The sequence below is a fragment of the Phoxinus phoxinus genome, assembly GCF_949152265.1.
Source record: "Phoxinus phoxinus genome assembly, chromosome: 1".
NCBI lineage: Eukaryota > Metazoa > Chordata > Actinopteri > Cypriniformes > Leuciscidae > Phoxinus > Phoxinus phoxinus.
In genome coordinates this window covers 33,643,039-33,669,809 of record NC_136876.1, presented here as the reverse complement: position 1 = coordinate 33,669,809, position 26,771 = coordinate 33,643,039, and the positions used below count along the sequence as shown (strand labels likewise).

The 26,771-nt window shown below is 40.8% G+C and overlaps 1 protein-coding gene across 4 annotated transcripts in view; it reads right to left on the bottom strand.

The window, feature by feature from the left end:
• The window catches only part of tnrc18 (trinucleotide repeat containing 18), a 68,727-nt gene that overhangs the window by 21,064 nt on the left and 20,892 nt on the right, over positions 1-26,771 (bottom strand). For 2 of the 4 annotated variants that reach the window (XM_079596746.1, XM_079596748.1), the window contains exons 3-17: positions 26,400-26,543; positions 18,149-18,253; positions 15,259-17,007; positions 13,546-13,648; positions 8,588-8,793; positions 7,891-8,037; positions 7,539-7,723; positions 6,856-7,282; positions 5,192-6,157; positions 4,638-4,789; positions 4,199-4,332; positions 3,912-4,067; positions 3,650-3,827; positions 3,014-3,386; positions 2,269-2,529 (exon numbers count right to left, since the gene is read on the bottom strand). In XM_079596746.1, the coding sequence (XP_079452872.1) occupies positions 2,269-2,529; positions 3,014-3,386; positions 3,650-3,827; positions 3,912-4,067; positions 4,199-4,332; positions 4,638-4,789; positions 5,192-6,157; positions 6,856-7,282; positions 7,539-7,723; positions 7,891-8,037; positions 8,588-8,793; positions 13,546-13,648; positions 15,259-17,007; positions 18,149-18,253; positions 26,400-26,543 (5,286 nt within the window). The remainder of the gene's footprint in view (positions 1-2,268; positions 2,530-3,013; positions 3,387-3,649; positions 3,828-3,911; positions 4,068-4,198; positions 4,333-4,637; positions 4,790-5,191; positions 6,158-6,855; positions 7,283-7,538; positions 7,724-7,890; positions 8,038-8,587; positions 8,794-13,545; positions 13,649-15,258; positions 17,008-18,148; positions 18,254-26,399; positions 26,544-26,771) is intronic. The other 2 variants (XM_079596747.1, XM_079596749.1) reach the window with 1 other exon arrangement.

The following is a 26,771-nucleotide window of genomic DNA, read 5'->3' as shown; positions in this document are numbered from 1 at the left end:
TCGCTGCAAATTGAGAGGGGCAGGGAATGCAAAAGCCCAAACCAAATAAGAGAAGCCAGTAAAGTGGCCTTGCCCAATGTGCTGAATGAGCTGAATCAATGAAGGAAAAAAGGGAATAGAATAAGCCACAAGCGCTGCAGAAAGTTAAGGTTGCTGGCAGAATCCCTGACTAAGAAAGTCATCAATTATTAAAAGTCTCTTCAGCTCGGAGCTTGTCTAAACTGATAAAAATAAAAACTCAAGGACTAACTATAAGACAGTAGGTACCCACTTTAAGCAACACCCCATTTTCTCCCATTCTCTGGAGGGTGAGGAACAAGTTTGGTGATGGAAACAGACACACAGGATGTTTGAGTGCAGGTGTGAGTAGCTGAAGCCAGAGGTGAGTTGGTTAAAGACAAGGACTGTGTAGCAGACAAGGACTTCGATTGGTTATGTTGTAAACATAACTTTATAGATGCCACAGCGTTAAGACCTGAAGCATGTAATACATGGACTGACAGCAAGCAAAGGATGTGTACAGGAAGAAGCTGAAGAACAACAAAGCAGGCTCTGTGAGGACAGTCCTCCATGGCTCCTGAGACTCAGTCTAGCCTGGACGCAACTCAGACCATCAACCACTTCAGCCATGGTTATGTTCTTTCCCTTTCAATTTAATTCAATCATATTACTTCCTTAGCAGTAGATAATGAAAAAAATTAATAGACTCTTCAATAAGAAAAAAATTAATCAAATTGATAATTAAATTTGATGTATAGAAACGAACTAAATCTTAATTATAACTGGTTTCAACATCAACAAGAAACATTACTCAGTTATGTATTGTACAACAATGGCAAATATATAAACAAACAGCAGCTGTAGAAGACCTTAAATTATTTATAATGAACAAAATAATATTAATATGGCCAAGAAGGAAAATTAGGAGAGGGAGAAGATCAACCTGAACTTTATAAAAATAAAAATAAAAGTTCTCCACCAAATACAAACATAACCATGGCTTGAGGTCATGTAACAGGAGGTGAGCATGTTAAAAAGGCATTTCAACACCTTAATCTGTTATCCAGTCTTTTTTGTTTGCTTTTTGGTTCTGTAACAGTGGAAGCACAAATTAGTAAAAATTATGGAGAAGTCACAGCAAAAGAGGATGGTGGCCTACTTACAGAACAATGCTCAAGGCTCAGGTGACATGGATAGTGACCTCACGCTGAACAGCTGGCTGCCCTACTCCCAGCCAAGCCCTTTGCTTCTTATTTTGTTGCGGCAGGACAAGCAAATGGACAGACCGATAGACATTCAAAAGCATCATGGGTAGGAGAAGGGGTCAGAGGTGGAGGGGTGGCCAAGCAGCTGCAGGGAGAGAGCGAGCAGTCTGGAGAAGCTAGGTTATTCATTTTTTTTTTTTTTTTTTTTAGTAAATCAGGGATCTCCCTATTTTTCAAATATCCCACAATGCATTGCCTGTTCACTCGTCATAGTGAAAAAAACATTGCTGGAACGGTTCAAGATTTATGCTTCAAAGTTCTTCAAATTCTGGTTGTGTGCATGTTGATTTATTGACTTAAACTTGGTTATAATGGTAGTACGCTCTACTGCCTATAGTTTCACATTGGTTTATCACCAATAAAAACGATAATGTATACAATATTGTAAATGCAGATAAACATTATCCAACATCCGTCTAATATAAATTCAAAATTTTCTCATCTGATCTCTTGGGAAAACCTAACCACAAGTTAGTTCTGCTTCTCAAAGTCATTTGGCCTAATGAATCTCATCAGCACTGCTCAGGAGCGCTGCATTTATGCAGAGATCTCCTTGTGACAGCTCTTCACTGATGAAAGGGATATTTGAACAACAGAGGAGATCAGGAGTGTGGAGCGTTGCAATCTAACACTCTACAGCAGGAGATGTAGCGAAAGAGACAGAGAACACTGCGTTTCTTTACTTTCAGTAAAAATGAAATCAGCATGTTTAATAAAGCTTGGGTACCAAACTGCAATACAATAAAGAACACTTTCCACACAGCCACACACATTTTAATGCACAATGGCAAGACATTCCTATAAAAGTAACCATTTAAAAGAGACTCTAACAAGAGCCGATTAAATTATATACAGGATGTGAGGTAGCAAATTCTGATGCAATGAAAAATGTCACCATGACCGATAGTCATGGTTAAAAATACAAGACAGACCAAAAATAAAAAAGCTAAAACCGAGCAGCTGCCATCTCGATTTTGTGCATAGTGAGGTATGCTTTATTAACCTTGGTCAAATGAGTCCTCAGAGGAGCTGACTCCTGCCTCCTGTAGCAATAAAGCAAAGTGCTTATGTTTCCTCTCTTTGGCCGCCTGCTTGGACTTGAGTGATGAAGACAAAGATGAAGAGGCTCTCTTGGACGACGAGCGCTTTTTCTTGGTTGGAGTGCTGCACAGGTCCGGGAGCTGTGGACGTGACACTGTTCTCCCCAACAAGGAGCTGGGAGGCCAGCCATCCTTCAGGGAATCTTCCTCTTCTGAATCAGTGTCTGGCACAAACCACAAAACACTTCACTCAGGAAGGAGGACCAAAAGCATGATGAACTAAAAACTGATTTAAAACAATTATACTTAAATCCACGAAGCACTACAAATCCAAAGTTTGGGGTCAGTAATATATATATATTTTTTTTTAATTAATACTTATTCTGCAAGGACACATTAAAGAGCTTAAATAATAACATTAATAATAATAATAACAATACATTGTTTCTTGAGCAGCAAATCACACTGATTTCTGAAGGATCATGTGATCAAATTCACAGCTTTACTATTACAGGAATAAATTAAAGTTTTAAAAATATTTTTTAAAATAATAGTTTTACCATATTTTTGATCAAATAAATGCACGAGTCGAGCATGATAGACTTCAAAACATTCTTATCAAGACATTTGTTATTTTTACAACAAAAATTCCTATATTGTGATAAATACTGTCACAACAACTTTTTTCTTACAAAAAGCATGACTTACTGTTAGAATAGCTGCTGATTTCTGACCTCATTGGAGAATAAGGTGCTTTCCGCTGGCCTTTTCCCTTAAGGCATGGATCTGAAGGCTTCGTTTTGGCAGCCATTTTGCTTTTACCTCCCTTGGAAGACTTGTGAAAGATGCTGAGATCTTTTGACAGGCTGGATTTTCCCATCTTGACTCTCATGTCTAAATCGGAGAGCACGGGGACTCTGCTTCCAGAGCTAGCCCTGGACTTCCCTGAGGAACCCTCTATGAACTTACAAGAGGACTTGGTGAGTTTACTGAGCTTAGTGAGAGACAAGGCCTTGTCGAGTTTGGATGCCAACTGCTCCTGCTCGCTCACTCGGCTCTTCTTTACGCCCATTTTAGGTGCCTGTTCAAAGAGACAAAAGCAATGAATGTATATTATTAAACAAATAGGACAGGGAACTGAAAAGAAAGCAGGAATGAGATCAGACACACTGCAAGCAGGACTTGAGCTGCGCTGCACATACGAGTGATGTGGGTTCAACATGTTTGGAGCATGTGAACTTGCCACTGCACCATGGCTCCGACTGGAACATGTTTGTTTAACAAAAACTCACATTTTCAGATATTTAGGGGCTTTTGTTCAACTCCAGTATAATAGAGACAGACCTCGTGAGAGTAGCTTGAAGATGCCTCCTGCTCGACCCAGCTCTTTTTTTTCTTCTTCAATCTCAACGCACTGCTATCTTCCTCCTCCTCCTCCTCATCTCTGTTAGAGGCCCGAAAGCGCTTCCTCAGCACCTCCCCACTCTCAGAGTCCTCCGAGTACAGCACGCTTCTGCCCAACCTGCAAAACAACAGAGCGTTCAGCTGCAGGGCAGACTGTGGTGAGCACAGCTGGGCCTTATCGGTGCCTGAGCTACACACTCACTTTGCACACTTCGAATCCAGCTTGCTGAGGGGTGGAGACAATGCGCACAAGGCATGTTTCCTCTTTCGGGGACGCCCCGGGCCCCTGCGGACTAAACTCCTGTTCCTCTCCTGCTGCTGGATCTGTTGTTGTTGTTGCTGCTGCTGACGTTTCTCTCTGTAAAATCACACAGGGATCATAAATTGCAGGTTGTTTGAATGTTGTTAGTAGGATTAATTGAGGTAGATTGGCATTACTGGTCTTAATAAAGTGATGTTAAGGGATTTAATGTTAATTGAGTGACTAACTCTTTGTCTCTCCGTCTCTGCAGTTTGACAAGATCTCGTTGTTTGTCTTTGTAGCGCTGCTGCAGCTCAGCGAGTCTCACACGGTAGTCCACTTCTACAGTGTCCATTCCCTCCAAAGAGGATTTGGAGAACATCTAAGAGACAGAGCAAGATTAGCATCTGTGGTTTAACTTCTATAGATCTCTCAGCAGCTGTTAACACTGGCTATGGACATCTGGGCTGAAATCAAGTACAATTGCATCTGAGTGTAAAGAGGCTGGAAATCTTAAGTATTGTTAGCTAAAAGCTTGCACTCCTTGTATTTAAAACTACAAACATCCAAGAAATTACCATTCTGATAACAGAAAAAGCTAATGCAAGCAATAACAGAAATATTAACTTCTTGAGCACTGGTTTAAAAGAGGGAGAAGAAAAGAAGTAAAAAAAAAGGCAAACATACAGGTTCATCTTTCTTTTGTCTCCAGCTGTATTTCTTATTAGGGTTGAGCTCTCGGGGGAGGCTGATGATAATCTGAGACTGACACTCGATGGCCTCCAGGAGAACCTGCCTGCCAGCTTCCAGCAGACTCTCCAGTCCACAGAGTATTACAGCTGTACACACAAACACACGATCGATACCAACATTAATTACCTCTAGGGAGCATGGGACAGCCCCGCATTCTCCAATACATCAGTATATGGGTAATGCACTTGACATACAGATACATCCAAAATACCAGATAGATGCATTTATTTATACTTTAAATGAACGTATTTACTCTAAAAGATTCATAGATGAACAAGCAGCACTGGCACACTGTTCCAGCAAATTCTGAATATACTCACTAGAGCTGAAACAATTCCTGAGCTTGTTTCAGCACATTTTACTTTACAGCACACTACAGTGAGCAAACCTTCCTCTCTAATCACCACTTCCATTTGACCTGTTAGAGCACGCTACATCAGGTCCCACATCCTTCAGATAACCGTTCCTCTCTCTGAAATGAGACTCACCCTGTGTGTCATCTCTGGGTTGCCTCTGCATCTCCAGCTCTGCCATCTGGCTAAGCAGGGCCATGCCTTCCAGAGCACTGGACTCTAGGGGACTGACGCCCTTGCAGAGCTCAGACCTAGAGGTACACGCATCTGCCAGGATGGACACTGCTCCGGCCTGCGGAAGCTCACTGGCCGTGACCAGGGCGAACATGCCTGCCATGGGGTCTTCAGGGAGGATGGCCACCGGTACAGAAGAGGGCTGAAGGTGAGGAGGGCTGCTGTTAGGCAGGAAAAGATTGTCATGTTTGAATTCCAGGTGTGGAGCGTCAGGGACAGGATCTCTGAGGTCTACTGGGTTCAAACTATCAGAGAGATCGGAGGGTGGTTTTGCTGGTTGGATGTCACAAGCCACAAGGTGTGTGTCAGTGTAACTTAATGAAGATTTGTAAACTTGATCTACCAGACCAATTGAGTCCTCTGCAGTTTCTGCTCTGGCCGTTCTTTCAGCATCTGGGTCATACAGCCCTGGATGGCTTGAGGCGGGAGCTTCGATTTTGACAGCCTCCCCATCTCCCTGGTCTGGTTCATCCTCTGGCAAAGGTGTGGCTGTGGCTCTAGGGAGGGCCTTGGCCTCTGTGGGGGTTCTAGGGTCTTGGGTGGTGATGGGTGCAAGCCTCAGACTGTTCTGGCTCAGGACGTCTTTGTTGTCTTCCAGGTTTGGCTCCTTTTTGAACACAGTGCTGCCCTCATCCATGGACTCTGGCTCTCTGGATGCCTGAAGTGACTCCACTACCACTGGAGAACACAAGTGCTGGGGTTTGACATCTGCAGTGGTCGCCAAGTGCTCGGATGTCTCAGCTGGCAATGGCACATCTGGTGCCAGGCCGTCAGCGTCTGCGGCAGCGGCTGGCTGGAGGACGTAGGGGTAATGGCTGCCGAACGGTGCGGTTATCGATTGGTATGGGTAGCCAGGAGGAATTTCTGCTGAAGAAACAGAAGAGAGAACAATTTGAGGGGCTAGGAGTGCTTATGCAAATACTAGAAAGGCTTTAGTTCCCTGCGACAGAGTGACAAAGTGATTAATAACCCCCCATGTTCTTCGGCACAGAGGCTTTATGAAACTTTCATGAACTAAAATGCCCCAGCACAAGCATCCCAAAAGCCCTTATATACACAGGCCAACACGCTCGTGCATACTCATACATTCAAAATGTACCATGAGCAGAAAATCTATTTATCCTGAGCATTGAACATTTTTAAAGGGAAACCGCCAGGGGATACGGTACAAAAGGGCTGCTGTCATAAGAAGTCTCTATTCCAGTAAAGAGACAGCTGGTAATCCCATATGTGGGGATATTTGCAGACTACCCATTAAGACTCCACTGCCCTGCATATTCTGACATGAAGAATAGCGCACTGCATTTGATTGCTGTCCTGTGAGTATTCCCAGTCCCCTCCCAAACATATTTCCTTAAAAATAGCAATATGGAGATTAATGGCCTTGCATTATTAAACAGCTTTCCTTTCATTTTGATTAGTTTCCTTCTCATTTATTGTGCAATATGCAAACAAACAATAATTACTCCATATGATGATGCAAATTCATAGTTGTTGCAATTTTGACAAATTAAGCAGGCTCAATCCTGGACATTTAATTTTGGAAAGCTGACCTTCTCACTTACCATGGTACATGGATGGGAACAGAGTAGAAGTTTGCTTCTGTAGACTGAGTGGTTCTTTCTCAGGCACTTCCACAGATTCCTCTTTGGTCTGGATGGGGGATGTAGGAAGAGGCGATACCGAAACGGGGCTGACTGAATGAGGGACAGGAGATGATGGATGGGAGAAGGGCTGTTGAGGGAGGGACTTCTCCACTTTGGGTCTCTCCTCAGACTTCAGTGCAGTGACAGGTGAAGGCAACGGTGGGACGGGCAGCGGCGTCAGGGCTTTTCTATACGAGGTGGAGGGGGTTGGAGAGCGTGAGGGAGGCTTGCGTGAGTGCAGGGCTTGAGTGGGGATGCCCGAGAGACTGGATTTGGCCCCTTCAGCTCCTCTCTTGTCTGGTTTTTCATCCAAATCGGCCCTAGAGTGACTTGCATTTAATCTCTCCTGCACCAGAAAAAAATTATTATAAGAAATAAAAAAAAATCTGAATTTAACCAAATTTACAATATTTTTACCAGTACATTATTTTGAACATGATTGGAAGGCTTAATTTATGCATTTCCATGTTTTCCATGTAATTTATGCGTTTTCCATGCTGAACATTCAGAGTTGGTGCAAACAGACCTTAAGGACTACAAAATGGAAAATACAGGAGTGTCTTTCCACGAATATAATGACATTGACAGAAAGAATCTCATACCACTAACTGTGCGTTCCTCTGCAGTTCCATGACCTGTGCGGTCTGATGCTGGATCATGTAAAGCTCCTGTTGCCGCAGGAGCTGCTGGTGGGAGAGGAGCTGGAGCTGATGGGCATGCTGCAGAGAGCTTCCTGCCGGCGGGTACATGGCCGACCACAGCGGGGGGCCTCGCTCTAACATCTCAGCTTTTAAAGAACAAGAGGAATATTTGAGCATCACGTAGTATATTTATTCTGCTACACGTCAGGAATATCCTTACCACTCCCTTTTATAAATGCACATCGTATTCATGCGTGAATGGAAAGATGGTAAAGTATGAATACAGAAATTGTGGTGAATATACGGGGCCTACCAAAGTGTGGCAGATGCTCTGTCTGAATAACAACCACCTGTCCGGTCTGTGGATCTCGGGCAAACTGGTAAGGTGGGGGGATGGAACCTGTCAAGGCAGGAGGATATCCTGGAGGCAGCGTCTGATGAAGGGAAGGGGGGCCCAGTCCTGTTCAACAACAGAGGGACAAGAAATGGTTGGGTTCACCATATTTGTAGTTGATGGTCCATTTGCACTTGCATTCTGGCAGCTTTGTGAACACTCAAGAGTTAATCCCCAAGAGAAACACCATTCCCAGCATAATCTCACCCCTGTGCATGGAGCACAGACCTAGTTGAATTCCTGCCAAGATGCACAGCACTTTAACTACAGCTATTTTCTTATGGGACATTTTTGTTTTTAAAGTAAAGTCTAGACAGAAACTCGAACGTCAGAGAGCTGAACTGACAGTGCTGTTTGCTGTTATTCTTGGATGGAAGTTGTGGAGTGAGACTGATTGTTTCTAAGAATGACTAAACACTCAGCTTAGACAAAATGCTTGGGCCGTCTGGCAGGGTCAACAGACTGCCTCGAGGAAATAATTTGGTGTCCAAATCCCATTCACAACCCAGTTCTGCAGCATTCCAGACCACATGACCCTTGATCATTTGAAACAATTGCTTGTTGTAACATGACATAATTCTTACACTACAGGCACAGGCGTAAAAAATGTGGGTACCATATGGAGAGCCAGACAACCACATGGAGGGGGCTCCTGGTCGGGGCAGCCACGGGTGGGAGGCCAGGTGGGAGGCGGGGTCAGCAGGCCAACGGCCCGCACCAGCCAGAGTCGGTCCACCAGTCACCATCAGGTTGGGGTTCAGTCCACTAGCAGACATCATAGGTGGATGCATCTGAGTGTAGTCTGCCAACTCTTTATTCTCTCTGTGAATTAAGAGACTTACTTATTAAGTGATTAACCAATCAATGTCAATTTCAGTTAGTTTGCATTTCCTAATTGCACATTAAAGTCTCAATCTTCATAAAAATGTATGTAATTAAAAAAAATGCTACCTTTGCTTAAAAAAAAAAAAAAAAAGGAAAATATGCATTTTTTTGGGCAAAGCTTTGCTGTGTATTCCTTAAACACTTGACAAAAAAAAAATGCTTATAATTTAATAAATATTCTTATATTAGCCAAAAGTCAGTTTTCTAATTTAATACATATTGAAAAAATATTTTCCAACATAAAAAAAAAGAAAGAAAAAAAGTTGTTAGAACCTTAATGTTATGGTAGTAATGCTACCTGAACGAAGAACAAAATTACTAAATATTTAGAATTTGGTTAGTTAATCCCACCAAAGACTAAATTCTAAAATTAAAATAAAAAATTTAATGTAAAAATCTTCAAAAATAAAAAAAATGGTTTGGAACAATATGAGGGTGGGTAAATAATATTAACTTTTGGCTGAACTATTTCTTTAAAAGACTGCTAAGTGCCCAATATCCAGGTGCCCGCATTTGACGACCAGAAATATGTATGACGTAGATGTTTCTACTTTGCAAAATGCATGCTTATTTAAGGCCAAAAGTAGGACTGGTGACCATTTAGCCCCAACTGTGACACAAATTCCCCAGTCTATGACTTCTATTCTGCCTTACACTTAAGGCTAGGCACTGAGGGCGGAATCCTGCTGAGAGACCCAGTGACTTTTATAAGCAGCAATTTCCCCAGTGGGGAAGACTGACTTTTTCTAGTCCTCGAAATGAGAGCCACACTTTGAAAATAGGCTCATATCTGCCGAGAACTGTTGCCATAAATCTGTCCACTCTAAAGAAAATCACGCTGAGAGTGTGACCAATGAAAGTAAAATGTTGCTCCGTTTAGCCAGTGTGTGGAATCAAAGAAAAAAGAATCCTTTCACACTGGATGGATATGCTTAGTCCTTTCTACAAGGTGAATGATTTTAATAAAAGGGTGCCTTAATTAGCTTCTAAAATCTTTTTAGTTACCTGAACAAAGATAACATCTGTTGTGGCGCATAAACACTTCAGGATTGTCGCTAAATGTCTTCTGAGATTTTAAACTAGCTTCAACCAAGGAAGCAGAAAGAGTATCTTTAAAGATCCATACATTGAAGGATAACTGATTTGTACTTAAGTAACTTTAATGAGTCACCTTCACAGGACATTTATGCATTAAATGCCCCATCACTAGCTTCCACAGAACATCAAGGTGCAAAAAGCATTTTTTAGAGGGGTTTTTTTTGGCGAGAAAACTAAAAACGTCCTGTTCCATCAGAGTTCGACAGTCAGAACAACCCCTGAACCAACACAGTTGACACCCTATGTGTAACGAAAAAGCACACAGGGTAATATACCTGCATTGGAGTGTGAAAGTAGTGGAAAATGCCCATATTTTAATGCTGGGACTCTAGAGGTGCGCTCAGGCATTTTTATTCATCTCGTGCTGGATGATATGGCAGTCAATTTAGGCTTATAATGACAGCTAGCAACGTGGACACTACCAATGCCACTGAAAAAACGCATTTGCAGTAGGCTTGCTGCGGTAGACGGTTACTGGTGTTACACGGTGTTTGGCCGTACACCGATTACATTACTTGTCATACCCTATACACACGTGTGATTGTGAATTTGAAAATGAAAAATCAGCATGCGTTCAAAACTTTTTAAATACCCCGCATATTGATAGCGGCTCTCTTATGCCTGAAAACTATAAACAATATCTAGCCCCAAACCACCAACCGCTATTCCGGAAAAACAAGGGACTCATGAACAACAATCACAAAACAAAACAAGTTGTGGATTCTTTAGGTAACGACACACAGTATTAAGAATCAAGCATGTAAAAACTTTTGAAATTATTTTGTTTTGTGGACTATATAAACATCTTTTATGTAAAAAACTTATGTTTAAATATTTAATTGCTAAAAAATTGCAGATTCTGCAAGGTGTATGTCAACTTTTGACCACAACTGATACATGTACAATCACTACCTCCTTGCATACAAAACAACTCTTATTATTTATACACCAATAAATAGAGGGATCTGAAAGTGTGAAAAAAAAAAAAAAAAAAGCTTTGATGAGGTAAACAAACAGGTAAAATAAATAAAGCACATCAAAATTATTTTGGGTTATTTTCATTTGGCATTCATTTGGTATTCTTTGCAAACTGCCACCCATGGCAAATCAGTTTTTCTTCTTTTCAGTCATCTTAAAAACAAAAACGTGTTGAAAGTTAACAGTCTTTCATGTTACATTTTTATCTTCATATTACAATATAATCAGCAGCAACAGTTATATTAACAATAGGCTAAATAAATGAAGAAAATCTAATGTTTTCAAATGGAGAACATAATTGACATGGGAGTCACATCAACTTTGTAGAAAGAATAAAGAGTGAAGAATAATTAGCAGGATAATATTAATTTACTAAATATTTGCTGGAATTATACATTGTCAGGAAAGTAACAAACAAAACAGTACATCATTGCATTTCTCAACTGGTATGTTATATCAGAGTTATTAATAATGTTATTTGTCAGTCTATTATAAAATACCTGCTGACAAAGCGGTGTTTATATGCATTTACACAGAAGAACTATACTCAAACTGCGATCACTCACGGAGATAATAAATAATTTAAACAGAGCTGTATTTATTTAGATGTTTATTAGCGAAATAATGGTAATAGTAAATAATATAATTTAGGGTATTTTAAACAAGTGAATCTTGTTCAAAGTTTCATGCGGTGGCCATGCTTGAGCATCAACCTAGCAAGTGTAAAAATATATATAAATGTGCTTCTACGAGACTAATGATGAGCATATATATATATATATATATATATATATATATATATATATATATATATATATATATATATATATATATATATAGCGAGAGAGAGAATTAAATTCAGTACTTTTACTTCCAACATCCACAATGTAAAATTACATCTTTATTGGGACAGAAGTTTCGTGACTTAGAAGTTTAGAAGATAGGGATTTAGAAGTTTCGTGACTCCATGAGTTTGTCTCCATTTCTTAGAGCCAAGCTGCATAAACTAACACACCTAATTGGTGCAATAATGGCTGTTATGTTTGATAAAGTTTATACAGCAAAGCAATTAAGTATACTTTACCTGTGCATGAAGTTGTCTCGTCTCCCCTCAGAGGCCGTGCTGCAATGGCCCACAAGATGGTGGCATTTATCGGTAAATCCGATATTACAAAACCGATACCCGATTAGGATAAATGCGATTAAAAAAAAAATCAGTAAACCGATGTATGTGTGTGTGTGTGTGTGTGTGTGTGTGTGTGTGTGTGTGTGTGTGTGTGTGTGTGTGTGTGTGTGTGTGTGTGTGTGTGTGTGTGTGTGTGTGTGTGTGAGAGAGAGAAAGTATACACACTTTTTATGGACCAATTATAACATTATCTGAAAAATAAAATATTAAGTATAAAATATATAAATATAAAGTTATAATCTGGTTTACCAAAAAAATGACAAACGTCAATATGAAACAAACCATCATAAAATTACAAATGTAAGAGTTTGGCAAATTGAATCTAAGAAATGACTTGTGACGTGAAGTTCACAAAGCAAAGACGACGTAAGTTCATAAATATAACATAAGGGCAGGGTTTCCAATGCTCCTATAAAACTCCAAAAACAGGATTGAATTAGCAGCTATAATGATGCTTAGTACTCTGAGAGCTCGCTTCAACATGCACTCAAAGTGTTTCGGGAAGAGGTCTACACGGGTCAAAAAATTCAAACCCGAAGGGACCCGTAATGTGCTACACTGAACCAACCCGGACCTGCCTATTATTTCAAAAGCTGGACCCGGACCCGTGCAGATCCGAGAAATTACATAAATGTACTACCCGGAACCGACCAGTACCCGTATATAATTTGAAAGCTGGACTAGAACCCGGTGGGAAGGCACAGACCCGACTGTAACAAACCAGTTGCGAAAATTTCCATCTGGAAATAATTTTAGTAGCCGTGGTCTCTAAACTCGCATAATAACTTGTTTTAAACTATAATAACGATTGCTCGTTCAGTGCCATTGTTGCTGAAGTTAGCATTATTTATTTGCTATCATCTCTGTGCACACTGCTCCGAGTCTGACCACCAAAACTTAAGATTAAACAGGACTGTTCATTTATGTTATCATAAAAATAACATGAGAATGTGTTAAGTATTCTGGCTTGGCGAAATAAGTACCGCCTTTTAAGTAAAAGAGCCAATCGTCAATTGGTAAGTCATTGTGTCACTGCAGAAGCTCTGGTTGTCAAAGAAACATGCTTGAGACTGCACATTCACGTTAGTTGCCTGGAGCAACCTGAAGAGCTTTTTAGCGCAATTTATGTTTTTTTAAACCTTATTTCCTGGCTCACACTTTTCTTATCCTAATTTTACAAGTTACAAAAAACACACAAGCAGTGCTAACTGACTGATCACGGCCGGGTGTTCTCAGAGTCCGATCGACTCGGGTATTACACACAATGTTAAACAGACCCGGGACCCGAAGTTATAGATTGGGACCCGACCCGGCTGACCATTTAAAATACTGTATGGGTTCCGGGTGGGATCCCGGGTCCTCGGGTTTACCGTGTAGACCTCTAGATCAGGGTGCTTTACATCAGCAGTTATAAACGCTCATCTTACCTTAATACTTTCTCCTGCTCACGCTCCACACGTCCCGACAGCAGGCGCTCGCCACGGTGGCGCATCCTTTCGTCTCCTTGTTCTTCCATTGTGTGGATTGGGCCTGTAAGGTTAGGATATTACACCAATTACAGATGTTGACAAACCGTTTTTAATAAATGAGCCATTTCATAGTGTTTGCCAATAACTAATTATTAACCATTTCAGTTGTTTAATCCCAATTTACACATTTCCAACCTTTCTCAGCCTAAAAACAAAGTCAAAGACTAGTAGCGTCTGCCAGTCTGGCAAGACTTAAAAATTGTACCGTTTTCTCTTTATAAATACACTTCTCCATAAATAGCCCAAACTCTAAGGGTGTTCATCAGTCCTAACACTCAGCACCAGTCATATTCAGTGTCTTACACATCTATGAGATTACAGACAGACTGTGTAGAGAAGAAAAAAACTGAGAACCTATGCAGAGTAACATATCACATTTACAAGAAAGAACCCACTGAGGCCCATCAAACACTTATCAATGTTTCAACACCACTGCGGCGTCATCCATGGTTCAAATTGCTCTTCATAGAGTAGCAGCCATTTGGAGAATCATCAGACAAAACAAAAGTAGTATTTCACACCGAACTAAACTAAAAGAGCCTTTGAAGTTTTTGTTCAGAATACCTCAACAACACAGCCCTGTAAAAGATAAACGCGTAGAACATACACGAGCGGGATTTAGTTAGGCGTGTATTGAACCTTTCAGTACTGACAGTGGCTGAGAAGAGATTGTGTTCTTTTAAACAGAGGAGGGGGACGAAAGTGCACACAGATCTCGGTCATGCTCCAGGGAAAAGGTTTCAGTCTGTTTCCAAGGTTACCAAAAGCCTGTCGGACATGCTATCCGTTTGCATCAAAAAGAGGGCAAATTAGTCAAGCAAAGCTCTGTCCCTAACACTTGTTTTAAATGTAAATTCAAACTCGGAGTATGTAGACTAATGTTATTACAGCAATTTCCTTGCACACAAGAGGACATAAATTAATGCCTTTCTCCCCACCTCTCTTTCTGAAGCTGATTCGATTGCTAAGCAACAAAACTAAAGTCATATTAGAATGCACTGCTTGTTTGCCACCTTTAGTAGAGCTCGGTAAATTGTGTTTATAAGCAGTCAGGCATGCAGTGTCTTAGTGAAAGGTTTAACACACTCCCTAGGCTAACAGGAAACACTGTGGGCCAAAGCAATAGCAAAGCTCATGCTGTTTAAGAAACAAAAACAAAAGTGGGAGAAACCTTGCTGCTGAGCAGGCCAATGTAAATGGGCTATAACAACGGAAAGTAAGACCATGTGTTGTTCTTCGATTCCATTAAAGGCGTGAATGCATACCAACAGGGGCCAGAAATGTACAACTTACGCACCTTATAGGGTTAGGTAGTTGTTCTTTTTTCTGCAGAACACAACAAGAAATTTTGAACAATGTCTCAACTGTTTTTGCCTGTTTTGTAATAGAACAATATCAACTGAAAGTCAATAGTGCCCAAAACAACACTGACTTTTAATGTATGTCCAGAAAATGACAAGGCATTTTTGCAAAATATATCCTCTCGTGTTCCACAGAAGAAAGCAAGTTGTACAGATTTAGAAAAACATGGGGTAGAATTTAAATTAATTTTAGTTCTTGGGTGAGCTATACCTTTAAGAACAATGCATGCAAATATATGAGGCAACGCACCTTTGATGGCTCCTCCAATTGGCCTGTCCCTGTCTGATACAGAGCTGTGCTTGCTGCTGTTGTCCCTCTGACGGGCAACAGCCACCGCTATGCCCACCGGGGGATGACGAACCTCCGCTTCACCCTGAGAAGAGCTTCCGTCTCTGCCAAAGGATTTAGCACTCTCTGGTCTCTCAGGCTCCTTCTTCAACTGCTTTCCAGGCTGCTGGGGTGGAAGGTGCTGAACTCTAGACACTCCGGGATAACCCGCCTCCAGTTTCATGCTGCCCAGTCCTCCAAATGGACTATGGCTATCGGATCCGTGCCTTGAGCCAGACTCGTTGGAAAAGTTGCCACTGTACTTTATGAGGCTCTGCATGGCTGAAACCTCCCTGTGGCCCTCAGGACTTCTGCCGCTGCCTACCGGTCTGTGTAAGCCAGTAGTATCTAGGTACATTCGCTTGCCCTCTTCCTCACCTCGGGGGCCATGTGTGTGTTGGGCCGCCAATGTGGCGATGTGACTGGTAGCATAATTGCCCATCTCGAAAGGCTTCCATTTGGGCTCAGCAGAACCCAAGCCCTTCAACGGATGCTGCTCCGAGTTAAGTGTACCCGGATCCATTCCAGAGAACGGATGGGCAGACCTTTGAACCCTATCCCGCTCTTGGCTGCGGGATTCAGTTTCGAGTCCCGTTTTAATTATGTGTTTTGATGTAGTGTTGGTTAAGTCTCTGGCATCTGGGCTGTTTCCAGATTTATTCGCGCACATTTCTAAATGCAAAGGCTTTTTCATGGCCAAACCGTTTGACCTAATTATTGAGCCTTCCTCTCGTAAAATGTCTCTCTTGACGTCCCCATGAGGGGGTGACTCACTCCTAATGGAGGACCGACCATGGTCCATATGTGTTCTCTCATTCCCCACCTGCAGGGCTGATCTGTGCAAGTCCCTCTCCCTGCTCTTGTCATTTTTATTATCTCGAGCTTGGGAGGCAATTTGAATTGGCCCTTTTCGCTCATCGTAAACCTCGACAGAAGGCACATAAGTAGGAGCTATCACTCTCTGTTCTTTTCCTGGCTCTTTCGCTGTAGAGTAGAGCGGGTACATGTTGGGCGGCATGTGGTGAGGGGGAGGGTAGGTGCCAGAGGACACCAGCCTGGGCGGGAGATGGGACGGGTTCGGCTGCAGGGAAGAAGGACTGGCATACGACACATGCAGCGTGCCAGATGATGTAGCAACTGAATCGCATCTTTTCTGCTTGTCAGTGTTAAGGTGGCCCCCTGGCCGGCTGGTTTCGTCATCCCGGTCTCTGTCCCTCCTGTCCTGTTCCGTACTCAGGTGTCGGGCTGGCGTGCCACTATTTGTCCCGCAGTTGCCAAGTAAACTCTGGTGAGATTGTTTGGGCTTAGTGTCTGTGGTGCTCAGAGCAGGAGAGTGCTGGTGAAAGAAAGGCCGAGCGTGCTCCGTAGTCTTTGTAGACCTTTCTGAGTTGCCTGCTCTGCACTCATCTTCTGCCTTGACATCCAAGGTGAGGTCCACCACACTGTGGGGCCGTGACTCCTCTTTTGGCCTTTCTCGTTCCTTCCTTGGAAGGGAGTGGCCTAGGTCACTCTTACAGGGCTTCTCTTTTCCCAGATCCCTGCTCGAGTCTTTAGAGCTTTTATGTGGAGGTAGGGCCTCCTTTTCCCTGGAGAAGGAGCAGGGCATGTGAGCCACTGGGCTTCTGGCCAGTGCAGACTGGGAGTGCACTGAACCTGGCAGGTAAAACCCCTCTGAAAGAATAAGAACAAAGTAGAAACAGTGAGCCGGACAAAGCTTAGGACATCTGGTGTTAAAGATAAGACTGCTCAAATGCCCTAAACTGCAGAAAGTATATAAAAAGATGGACCATAAACTAACTTGTTAAAACACTCTAAACAAGGCACTATCTGCGAGTACAGCAAAACAGAAATCAAAGGACTAACAAAAACAAAGTGCTGCCCTTTTCCCTCAGCTCTGAGGCAGAATAAAGTCTAAAGTTTTACTTGGTAATATTTTACTGAGACAGGTAAAATAAACAGGGCTTTAGACATGGAGCAATTTTTTTTAAACCATGCAATTTTTACAATTGCTTTAAGTAGCCTATCTCATATTATAGCTAGCAATCAATCAAACACTTCATCATATTACATTTAAGCTACAGATCGGTTCATTTTTCGGACCAGCAAGAAAAAAAAACATTTGGGGGGGTGGGTATGTTTTCCTTCCATTTATTATGTAATATGTAAAGCACACTTAAAGTACTCTGATAATGTTTGAATTTTATTAGTTAGGAAAGTACTTTTGGCTGTGGTCTCAAAGGCAGTCAGTAAAAAATAAGAACAAATACACTAAAGCATAGATAAATACAATATAACAGTTACAAATAAAGTAAGGCCTAACTGTAGTATTCATTTCAGGTAAAGAAAAGTAATAATTAAATGTTAAAGAACACTATTGTGCTTACTTTATAAATTTAAGATAGCTTAATCTTTGTTAAAGCAGTGTTTTGTTGATTAACAATGACAACAGCAGGTATTTACGGTTGCTGTCATGTTAAGACTTAATACACAGATCCAATATAATGATACTCAACCGAATTCTTTCTAACCGTTTACTTTCACTTAGGACCTAACAGACTGCGTTTCTTCTTCTTCTTATCATTATTATGCATTACAGTAGGTTACTTGCCTATCAAGAGTCCTTAATAGGCTGCACTTTCTTTGCACAATTCCCCCTTCAATTTTGGGGTGAAATCTGACCTGGCTATTTCTGCACAGTTCAGAGAGATTCACTTTATATACACACATTAGGCATAAATGTTATGATGATGGTCACACACACCATAAATCACAGAGATAATGGTTAAACATGATTTTACAGACGTATACAGACCTTTTTGGGAGTCAAAGAGTGCATGTTGGCTGAGCTGTGGATGCTCAAGGTGGCCCAAGGGAATGTAAGGGCTGGGGTACAAACTGCTTGGCATGTGAGAAAAACCTAGGAAAGGAGAGAGTATGGCCATGTCAGGGTTTTACTATTCAAGAGAAAAAGACAGTGGCCCACACCGTTAGGGCTGGGTACCGAGTCTCGATACTTTTTAGGTATCGACCGAATTGCCTCGATACTATCGAGTATCGAAAAATGGCATGTTGTTCGGTTCCAGATTTCGATACCGCGCACATACTCATATGAGACGCGCACGCACGCACAAACTCTCGACGCGCATACTTGTATGAGACGCGAGCACACACACACACAAACTCTCCGCGCACATATTCATATGAGACGCGAGCACACACACATAATACCTTAAAGATGTGGAAAAGTCGATCAAAAGTGTGGGTACATTTCTCCAGGCTCGATGCCAACAGCGCGCGCGATGCAGTAGGCTATTGCTGCAAAGACCGGTACCACGATAAATACGATGAAGACCTTGACAGTGCACGGAGTAAACATAAGAGCAGAAAGTTGCTCCGTCTTCGACTGGTAAATGAAGAGATACCTTGTTGATCTGACAGTGTTTATATTGCAATAAATAATAACCTACTGAATGTACACTGCCGTTCAAAAATGTGTTGGTTTACTTGGTTAGTTTAGAATTTTTTTTCAGTAAGGATGCATTAAAGTTATCAAAGGTGACATTAAAACATGTGTAATGTTACAAAATATTTAGTTTTTAAATAAATGCTTTTCTTTTGAATTTTTTATTCATCAGAAAATCATGGAAAAAATTATAATAGTTTCTAAAATATTAAGCAGCAAACTGTTTTCATATTTATGAAGGGTCATGTGACACTGAAGTAATGATTTTGAAAATTCAGCTTTGACAACACAGGAATAAATTACATTTTGAAATATATTCAAATAAGATTTTAAATTGTAATACTATTTCACAATATTACTTTAGTTTTACTGTATTTTTTTATTGAAAAAAATCAGCTTTGGTGAGCATGAGCTCTTTATAAAACATTTTTTGTTCCTTTGTGCTTTTTTGTTCCTTTGTGCACTGGCTAAGGAGCATGAGTCAAACTGAAAAAAATAAAACCAAAGTTTTTCTGAGGTAATATGTTATGTAATCTTGTTTAAATGGATTTCATAAAATTGGTATCGAAAAAAGTATCGTTAGGAACCGGTATCGAAACTGAGGTATCGAAATTGGCACCGGATCGAAAGATTTTGAACGATACCCAGCACTACGTCAGTTCTGCTTGCAGTATTTAATGTAGCATCTCTATCTGGCCATCATCAGGCAGAAGGAACGATAGTACAATAACCTTTGAAAATAGTTTATGACAGTGGCACTTGAGTCATTGACTGTACATTGGTCCACAAGACCTTTCTCCAGCTGAACAAAATAGTTTCAGTCATTAAATTATGCACATTTACAAACACATGGTTTGGACTATTTATTATCTTATCAGTTCATGAATCTGCTTCAAAGCCAGAGCAACAGCTCACCTCGATCCAGTCATAAAATTGACTTATTACCACCACCCAAAGCAAAGGGAGAGAAATATTTCTCACATCTGACATCTGGTAACCGTGGAGCGGCCATTCACACATGCAAAGTCATGAATTCCATCTAAGATTTCACCAAGGGCACTAATGCACATTCATAACCACAAACACTACAAACAGCCATAAACAAAAATCACAAAGGCACACACAAATAGTGCTGACACATAACATTATCCCTCCTTTAAAAAAATAAAAAAAAAGTTATAATGAAAGACAAAAGGGTTGTCGGAGCCAAGAACAAACAGCCCTCTAAAGATAGAAATGCTTGACATTGAAAGGGGAGGACGAAATGTTTACAGCATTATCCTCTGGAGTAGAGGATCATGTAAGTGCATTCATCATTCCTAGCTGTAAAAGATACATTCAAATGGGGCTGGATCAAATCCTTTATTTAGAACCTCCATTGTGAGACTTTGATTGTGGGTGGGGTATGCTTGCATTTAGAACCAGCTAGACCCAAGGTGCATTCGAGACCTGTTGCTGCTTTTACGGAGCGGCTTGGCAGGCATGTACCACCCTGGCCCGCGGTGCTGATCTGAGAGCGACTCTGCATGAGGACAGGCAAATAAAATGTTTGTTTTCGGACGGCTGCGTCTTAAAGCACGCAATTACTCAGAACACTAGCGGCTACGTCATGCAGGCGTGGCAGTTAGGCAAGAGGTCAGGTGGTGCTGGAATGACTCATAAGAACAAATGAGTAACCACGCAAAGTAAACAATGTGTTCGCGCTAAATGCGAACTGCTGAAACGAGATGAGCGGCCTCTGCTGCAAATTAATTGAGCAAACTGAAGCCAGAATGTGCACTTCTCCCATCCCTATGGCAAAATTGCAACACAATCAGAGAGGCTTTGCTGGAGAAAGGTCAAGCAGCCATTATATTGGCCAAGCTACAGGGGCACATGGCTGCTGAAACACTTTTTATGATTTCACAACAAACGAATGCAACTGAAGACGACCAGAAAACAGTGGGGTTAGGAATAATGTCTAAATAAACAGAGATTAAGGGAGAATATTTACAACACAGCTGTCCATGCATAGCAAACTGTTCATTCTTTCCATTAAAATTTGAATGAACAGTCTCCTCTGTGTTAGGTTATTGACAAATTCAGTTTATGAACAGCAGGAATGTCTTGGGTGTAATGGATTAGTTCTTACCGTCAATGCTATTTAAATCAGGTCACATCAACCATTAAGGATTGACTTGCAAGGGCCTGGAATAGTTAGTTCTCTGAAGCAATGTTTAGAGAGCGATAGCAGATACAGGGTCCTGGAGGTGCAGGGTCAAAGGTCGGCACCATTTCAATGAGTGTTACCAGAGCTCTAAAGCAAGGTTTATTGGGGTCACATGGAAACGGTCTCAAAACCTCAAAAAAAGGAAGCAGTGTCTTCAGCCTCTTACGTGGTCTAACAGTGGATCTCATATGCCATTCATTAAATTCCTCAGATAGACTAGACAGTGCTGCTTAAAACGAGTAGTGTCAACAGCATGCTAAATAAAGGGCTGAGTCAGCCCACAAAGCTAGTGTGGTAATATTATCTAGTCACATGTTTGCCAAATGCCAGTGGTTGAGATGTTTATTTATGCATTGCATAAGTGGCTAAGACATTATTCGGTCTATCCGTCTAAATAAGCTACATTCACATGGAAAAACTGTATACATTTTTTATTTTAATTGGGAGTCAGAGACAAACATTGCAAATAAAACACCAGGGTTACTCAACACTTATCTACAATCACAGCCTCGCAGTCAAAGCAATGTCTTTGTAATTAGTGATAACGGTAACATGAGAACATTAAGTGTTATCGACAGTCCAAAAACAAAACGTCTAAAAATACAACCTCGTTTTAAAGAACACAGTGTGATTCTTTATGTCACTACAAGTAAGAAAAGTGGTAGTTCAAAGGCTGTCACTTTATTTAGTACATCTCAGGTAACGGTCCGGGTAGTGCTATGCCGCTGATTGCATTCCCACACCATACCGAGAGATGATTGAAAGCGTCCTACTCTTAGCAACAGGGCTAGAACTGCAGTGCCACATTTATTTCTGTGTTTTTCTGCATGCCTTGAGAGGGGTGTGGTGGAGGCAGGAGCGCTCTCAATGTACAGTACATCTAATCTCAGTTTCTCTCATGTGAAATCGAGAGAAAGTCTCAACCTACATGATATCTGGAGACTAATTAGTTTTGATTGCCACTGCCATTTCCTACAGTTCTGCAACACAAACGTGCCTAATGCATTGCAGAGAAACTTTCTGACAAACCAGGAAGCTAGATACAGGGTTCCCCCGTGTTGACCAATGAATTCTCAGTGCCATTTCCATGTGTTCATGATTACTGGAAAGAATCAATCAGAATAATTTTATATGGGTGGCTGGACAGAATATTAATTTGTATGCAAGATCTGCAGTTTTTTTATTAATGGAATAGGCCTATTACTAATTTAATTGTCAGTTTTCTTCTCTCTAATAAACATTTGGACAAACACAATGTTTACAGCACTACCCAAGCGGTTCAAAACAGCAATATCAAGCCAATTTAAACGCAAGGAGCGCAAACTATAATAATAAAAATAATAATGTTTTTTGCATGCATGAATTTTGAATTTAAGATTATTAATTTCCATGATGTTTCCAGTCAATTTTAAAAGTTCATAATATTTCCAGGTTTTCCACAGTTGTGGGATTTAATGTAGATAAGAGAACATCCTAAAAATGCATAAAATAAATCAAATGAAATGAAAACCAGAAAGAGAAAATGCCATTTTCCCATAACAATTGGTTTAGAGTGACTGTAAAGTGTGTGTGTGTGTGTGTGTGTGTGTATCTGGAGCACAGGAACCATTTAACCTAGCTCATTCTTTAGGGATCTATGACGAAGGACAGTGGAAGGTTACGTGTAAATGGGCTACTTGTGGAGAGGGGAATTTAGCTCAGAAAGGAACAGTCAAAAAAGCAGGCCATTAACATTCAAAAGCAAAGATGCTACGACATACCCTTGCTGACATAAAAAAGAAAAACTGTTCCCTGAGGTTCGGGCTATATAAAAGTCATAGAAAAGGCTTTGAAGGAGAGGATGTGGTTCAAGACCTGCATTTAGACACAGAGGGGCTGGAAAAGGTCAGAAGAAGCTGCACCAATTTCAACAAACCCATTTATGTGCACCAGAAAGAGGCACCTACCAGAATTTCTGTCAACATACATATGCCTCCACTCTACCTCTGTTTATTATATTTATTATACATCTCCAATTTCACAAACACATCAGCATTCAAAACCGTCATCTGGACCCCAGGGATGCCACAGGAAGCACACAGGAGAACATCAAAGCGCTACCTGCGCCCGCAAATCCATCATCATAGTCAAAGAGGGGCATTCCTTTCTGAGCCGAGCCCAATGTGTGACAGGAGCAGCAGGCATGGACGCTCTATCAATCACAGAGCACCGCCCTGCAGCCACCATCATCTCCTGCACAGTCCAAAGGTGAGCAGACCTCAAGGGCCACGCATCTGATTACAAACCACTGCAGATAACGGCCAGACACATGCTCGCACAAAAAAAAAAAGTTTAAAAAAAAGTGCAGCTGCGAAGCCACAGCGGCCCGGGAATTAAGACCAGGGAGGACACATTCCAGGGATACTGATTCTTTCTTGCCTAATATAAACTGGTTCAAACCGTCATCTGCGCTCGCCTGATCCATGCAAGGCACCCCTTGTTGCGGAACGCCTCATCCTCAAATCTCAGCGTATAGAGAGATTGTGTATTTTAAAGTTAACCACCGCTCAAGGGGTTATCGCGCAAAGACCCAGCGCATATACAAGCCCCACGTCGAACTAACTGTAACATTTCACAGTTCGCTGCAATTCATGTTTATTAATTAAACTTCAAAGATAAACTGACAGCAAGGCAGTGGTTTTTCCCTCTGATTATGGAGTATTTGCAATCCACAGTGGGGCGAGTGCGGCTTGCTTGATTGTTTCACACATTTCGTGCAAAAATAGCCAAATTCCACAGCTGCTACTTCGACTTCCTTGAGTTAATAAGAGCCAGGTGCACCCTTCAGAATAAACAGGCATGTTCAAATATTTTCACAGGCTGCAGAGACAGAGTACACTTCAATGTCAGCTATTCATCGCATTTCTACACAGGCAGAGCGAGGCAGGCTTGCTATGATCTGTGCCAAGGTTTTAGACAATTCATCTGTACTTTCTCTGCGGGGACTTGAAACAAAGGCCTATGGGTACAAGGCCCTTCAACAAACCTTGTTAATAATCCGCCCACGCCCTTTTACAGAGCTAGCGTTGCTTTTCTTTCGATTGTTTGGCATACACGTGAACCATTTTGAAAGCTGAAATCTCCATCTTCTCAAAATGGCAGGGGCTGGAACGGCTTCAGTGCCGAATGAATCATCTTGTTTGAACATGCAAGTTTGAAGATACAGCACAGATAAGGTCTTGACTTTATACACCAAGATTAGGAAGAGAGAACATGAAGGAAATGTGTAATGCAACTGCAGGGCAAAAATAACTGAATCTCAAAAGTCTTCAAGGCTCAACAAGTATGGCTGACTTTTAAGCCAGCTGACGTAACAGTCATTGGCCCAGTTGAACTATTACTCCATTGACACTAAAGCTTACAGGGGTTGATCACATTCAGGTCTTGTGCAAACTGAAATTATATTTCATTATATTATATAAAAGGTAAAATGATCCATCTAGCTAATATAAGCGGGGTTTTCATCCACATATTTTTGTGTGAATTTCAGGAAATGCTGGATAAAAGCGAGACATGACTAAATTCCCAAATGTGCATAAAACTTTGCTTGTGATGAATAAATAAATAAAAGTTGATTTATTCATTCAGTAATGCATGCACAAACTACCACGCTGCTTTATTATTTATGTTTTTAAGATAAGATTGTTTTTATTGTATATTTTTTTACTTGGATGGAGACAATAGGTATAGATGAGGTTTTATTAAAACTGCAAGAATGATTTGTGATAGCCTTAGAAGCATTGGTTACAATGGATTGGAAAAAAACATTAATCATCATATACCATCGGTGCCACAGAGTTGCATTATACTTATATAGTTCCAGATTTGATTGCCATTTATAAACCTAAATTTAATGTTTCAAGAATGTACACCACCACTTCTTTTTTTTTTTTAAGAAATTAACACTTTTATTCTGCAAGGATGCATTCAATTGATCAAAAGTGATAGTAAAGACATTTATAATGTTACAACTTATTTTTTTACTTTCCTTTCTTAACACCATTCCAGCTTCTAAAATATTTAAATTTCCAATAAATGCTGTTCTTTTGAACTTTCTATTATTTAAAGAATCCTCAACAAATATATTAAGCAGCACAACTGTTTCATCATTGATAATAATAATAAGAAATGTTTCTTGAGCAGCAAAAGCATATTAGAATGATTTCTGAAGGATTTATTAGAATATTTCTGACGGATCATGTGACTGAAGACTGAAGTAATGGCTGCAGATAATTCAGCATCACAGGAAAATAAATACATTTTTAAACCTTATTTTTGAGACCTTATAAGCTGCTAGAAAACTTAGTTACATAACGCTATAATATACATAGTACTGTTATATAAAGGACAGCAGCACTAATATCGGTCTTAAGCTCTGTCAAAGCTCTTGGATATTGACTATTGACTGACACCAGCTATTTCAAGACAGGAATTGGTTACAATTACATCGCAGCAGAGTGGCTGTCAGATGTGGACTATTCTACATTAGGACTGCAGGGATGAAATTGATTTTTTTATTGTCTTTTCTACAGTCCTTGCACACCATTCACACAAATCTAGTTTATTGATAGACAGACACAGAGACAGACAGACAGACACTTTTTGACTTTTAAGGGTCTCTTTAATAAAAAAATAAAAAAATTAGATGAACATTGTAAAAAATAACAAAAAATTAAAAAATGATTAAGTGAAACGTCAAACAATTATTAGTATTTTTTTTTTACAAGAAAACATTACCGGTACTCAAATATAAATTTGCAAACATTCATCAGTTAATTTCACAACTACACTGATTAACTTCCCATCTATATTTGAATATCTCCAGATAATTTATCAACTTATAATAACTGTACTCTATGTTGATACAGGATTTTATTAATCCCTTTAATAATGAATTAACATCAGTTTAAGAGAGAGAGAAAGATCCATCTCAGACATCAGACATGACTGCATATTACACATCACCACCCGACAGCCTTAACCAGCCACACACTCACTTATCAAAAAAATACTTCACCTTTATCTGCTTAAGCACAGTCCACACCACATGCTTGTACTCCCAATACCAAGTCGATTTCCATTAACTTAAAATATAAAGCCGGCTAGTCCCTGTGGGTTGTATCATAGAGGGTGTGTTTTTTCCATTAGCCCGTCCACCCGGCCCTGCCTGTCACCCAGACCTCTGACTACAGCCTTTGTCTGAGTTCACTGATCTGCCAACAATCCTAATCGTTAAACCCAATACGCTCAAGCTGCCGTGCGCAAATGCAAGTCCCGTTTCGCTTTAAGCAGTGACATGCTTTGACGTTTCTACCTTCCTTATACGGCACAAAAACATGCAGTGATTCTTACCTTCATGAGGGTGAGAGGCCCAGAGTTGGGCCATTTGCAGGCTGGCTTGGTTGGAAGCTCGGAAGGCCGGATCCGACGGCCCGTGAGCGCTTGAGGTGCTGACGTATCCGCCAAGGAATGGCGAGGCACCTGGGAAGGCATCACCTGCAAAAGAGAGGATCAAACGTTTGCTTATGAAGTGACAGCATAAAATGAGGCCATAAAAAAAAGTAAGCGCTGTCATTTGATATGATGACATTCCACTCAGGAGAATAGCCTTGGCAAAAGTGGAATGATTAGTCTGTGAAGCTCTGCGGTTTTCTTTTGAAATTCAGGAACCACAGTCACAAACCTGTTCTGACTGCCGGACAGCCTTTTAATTCCCTTCAAAAG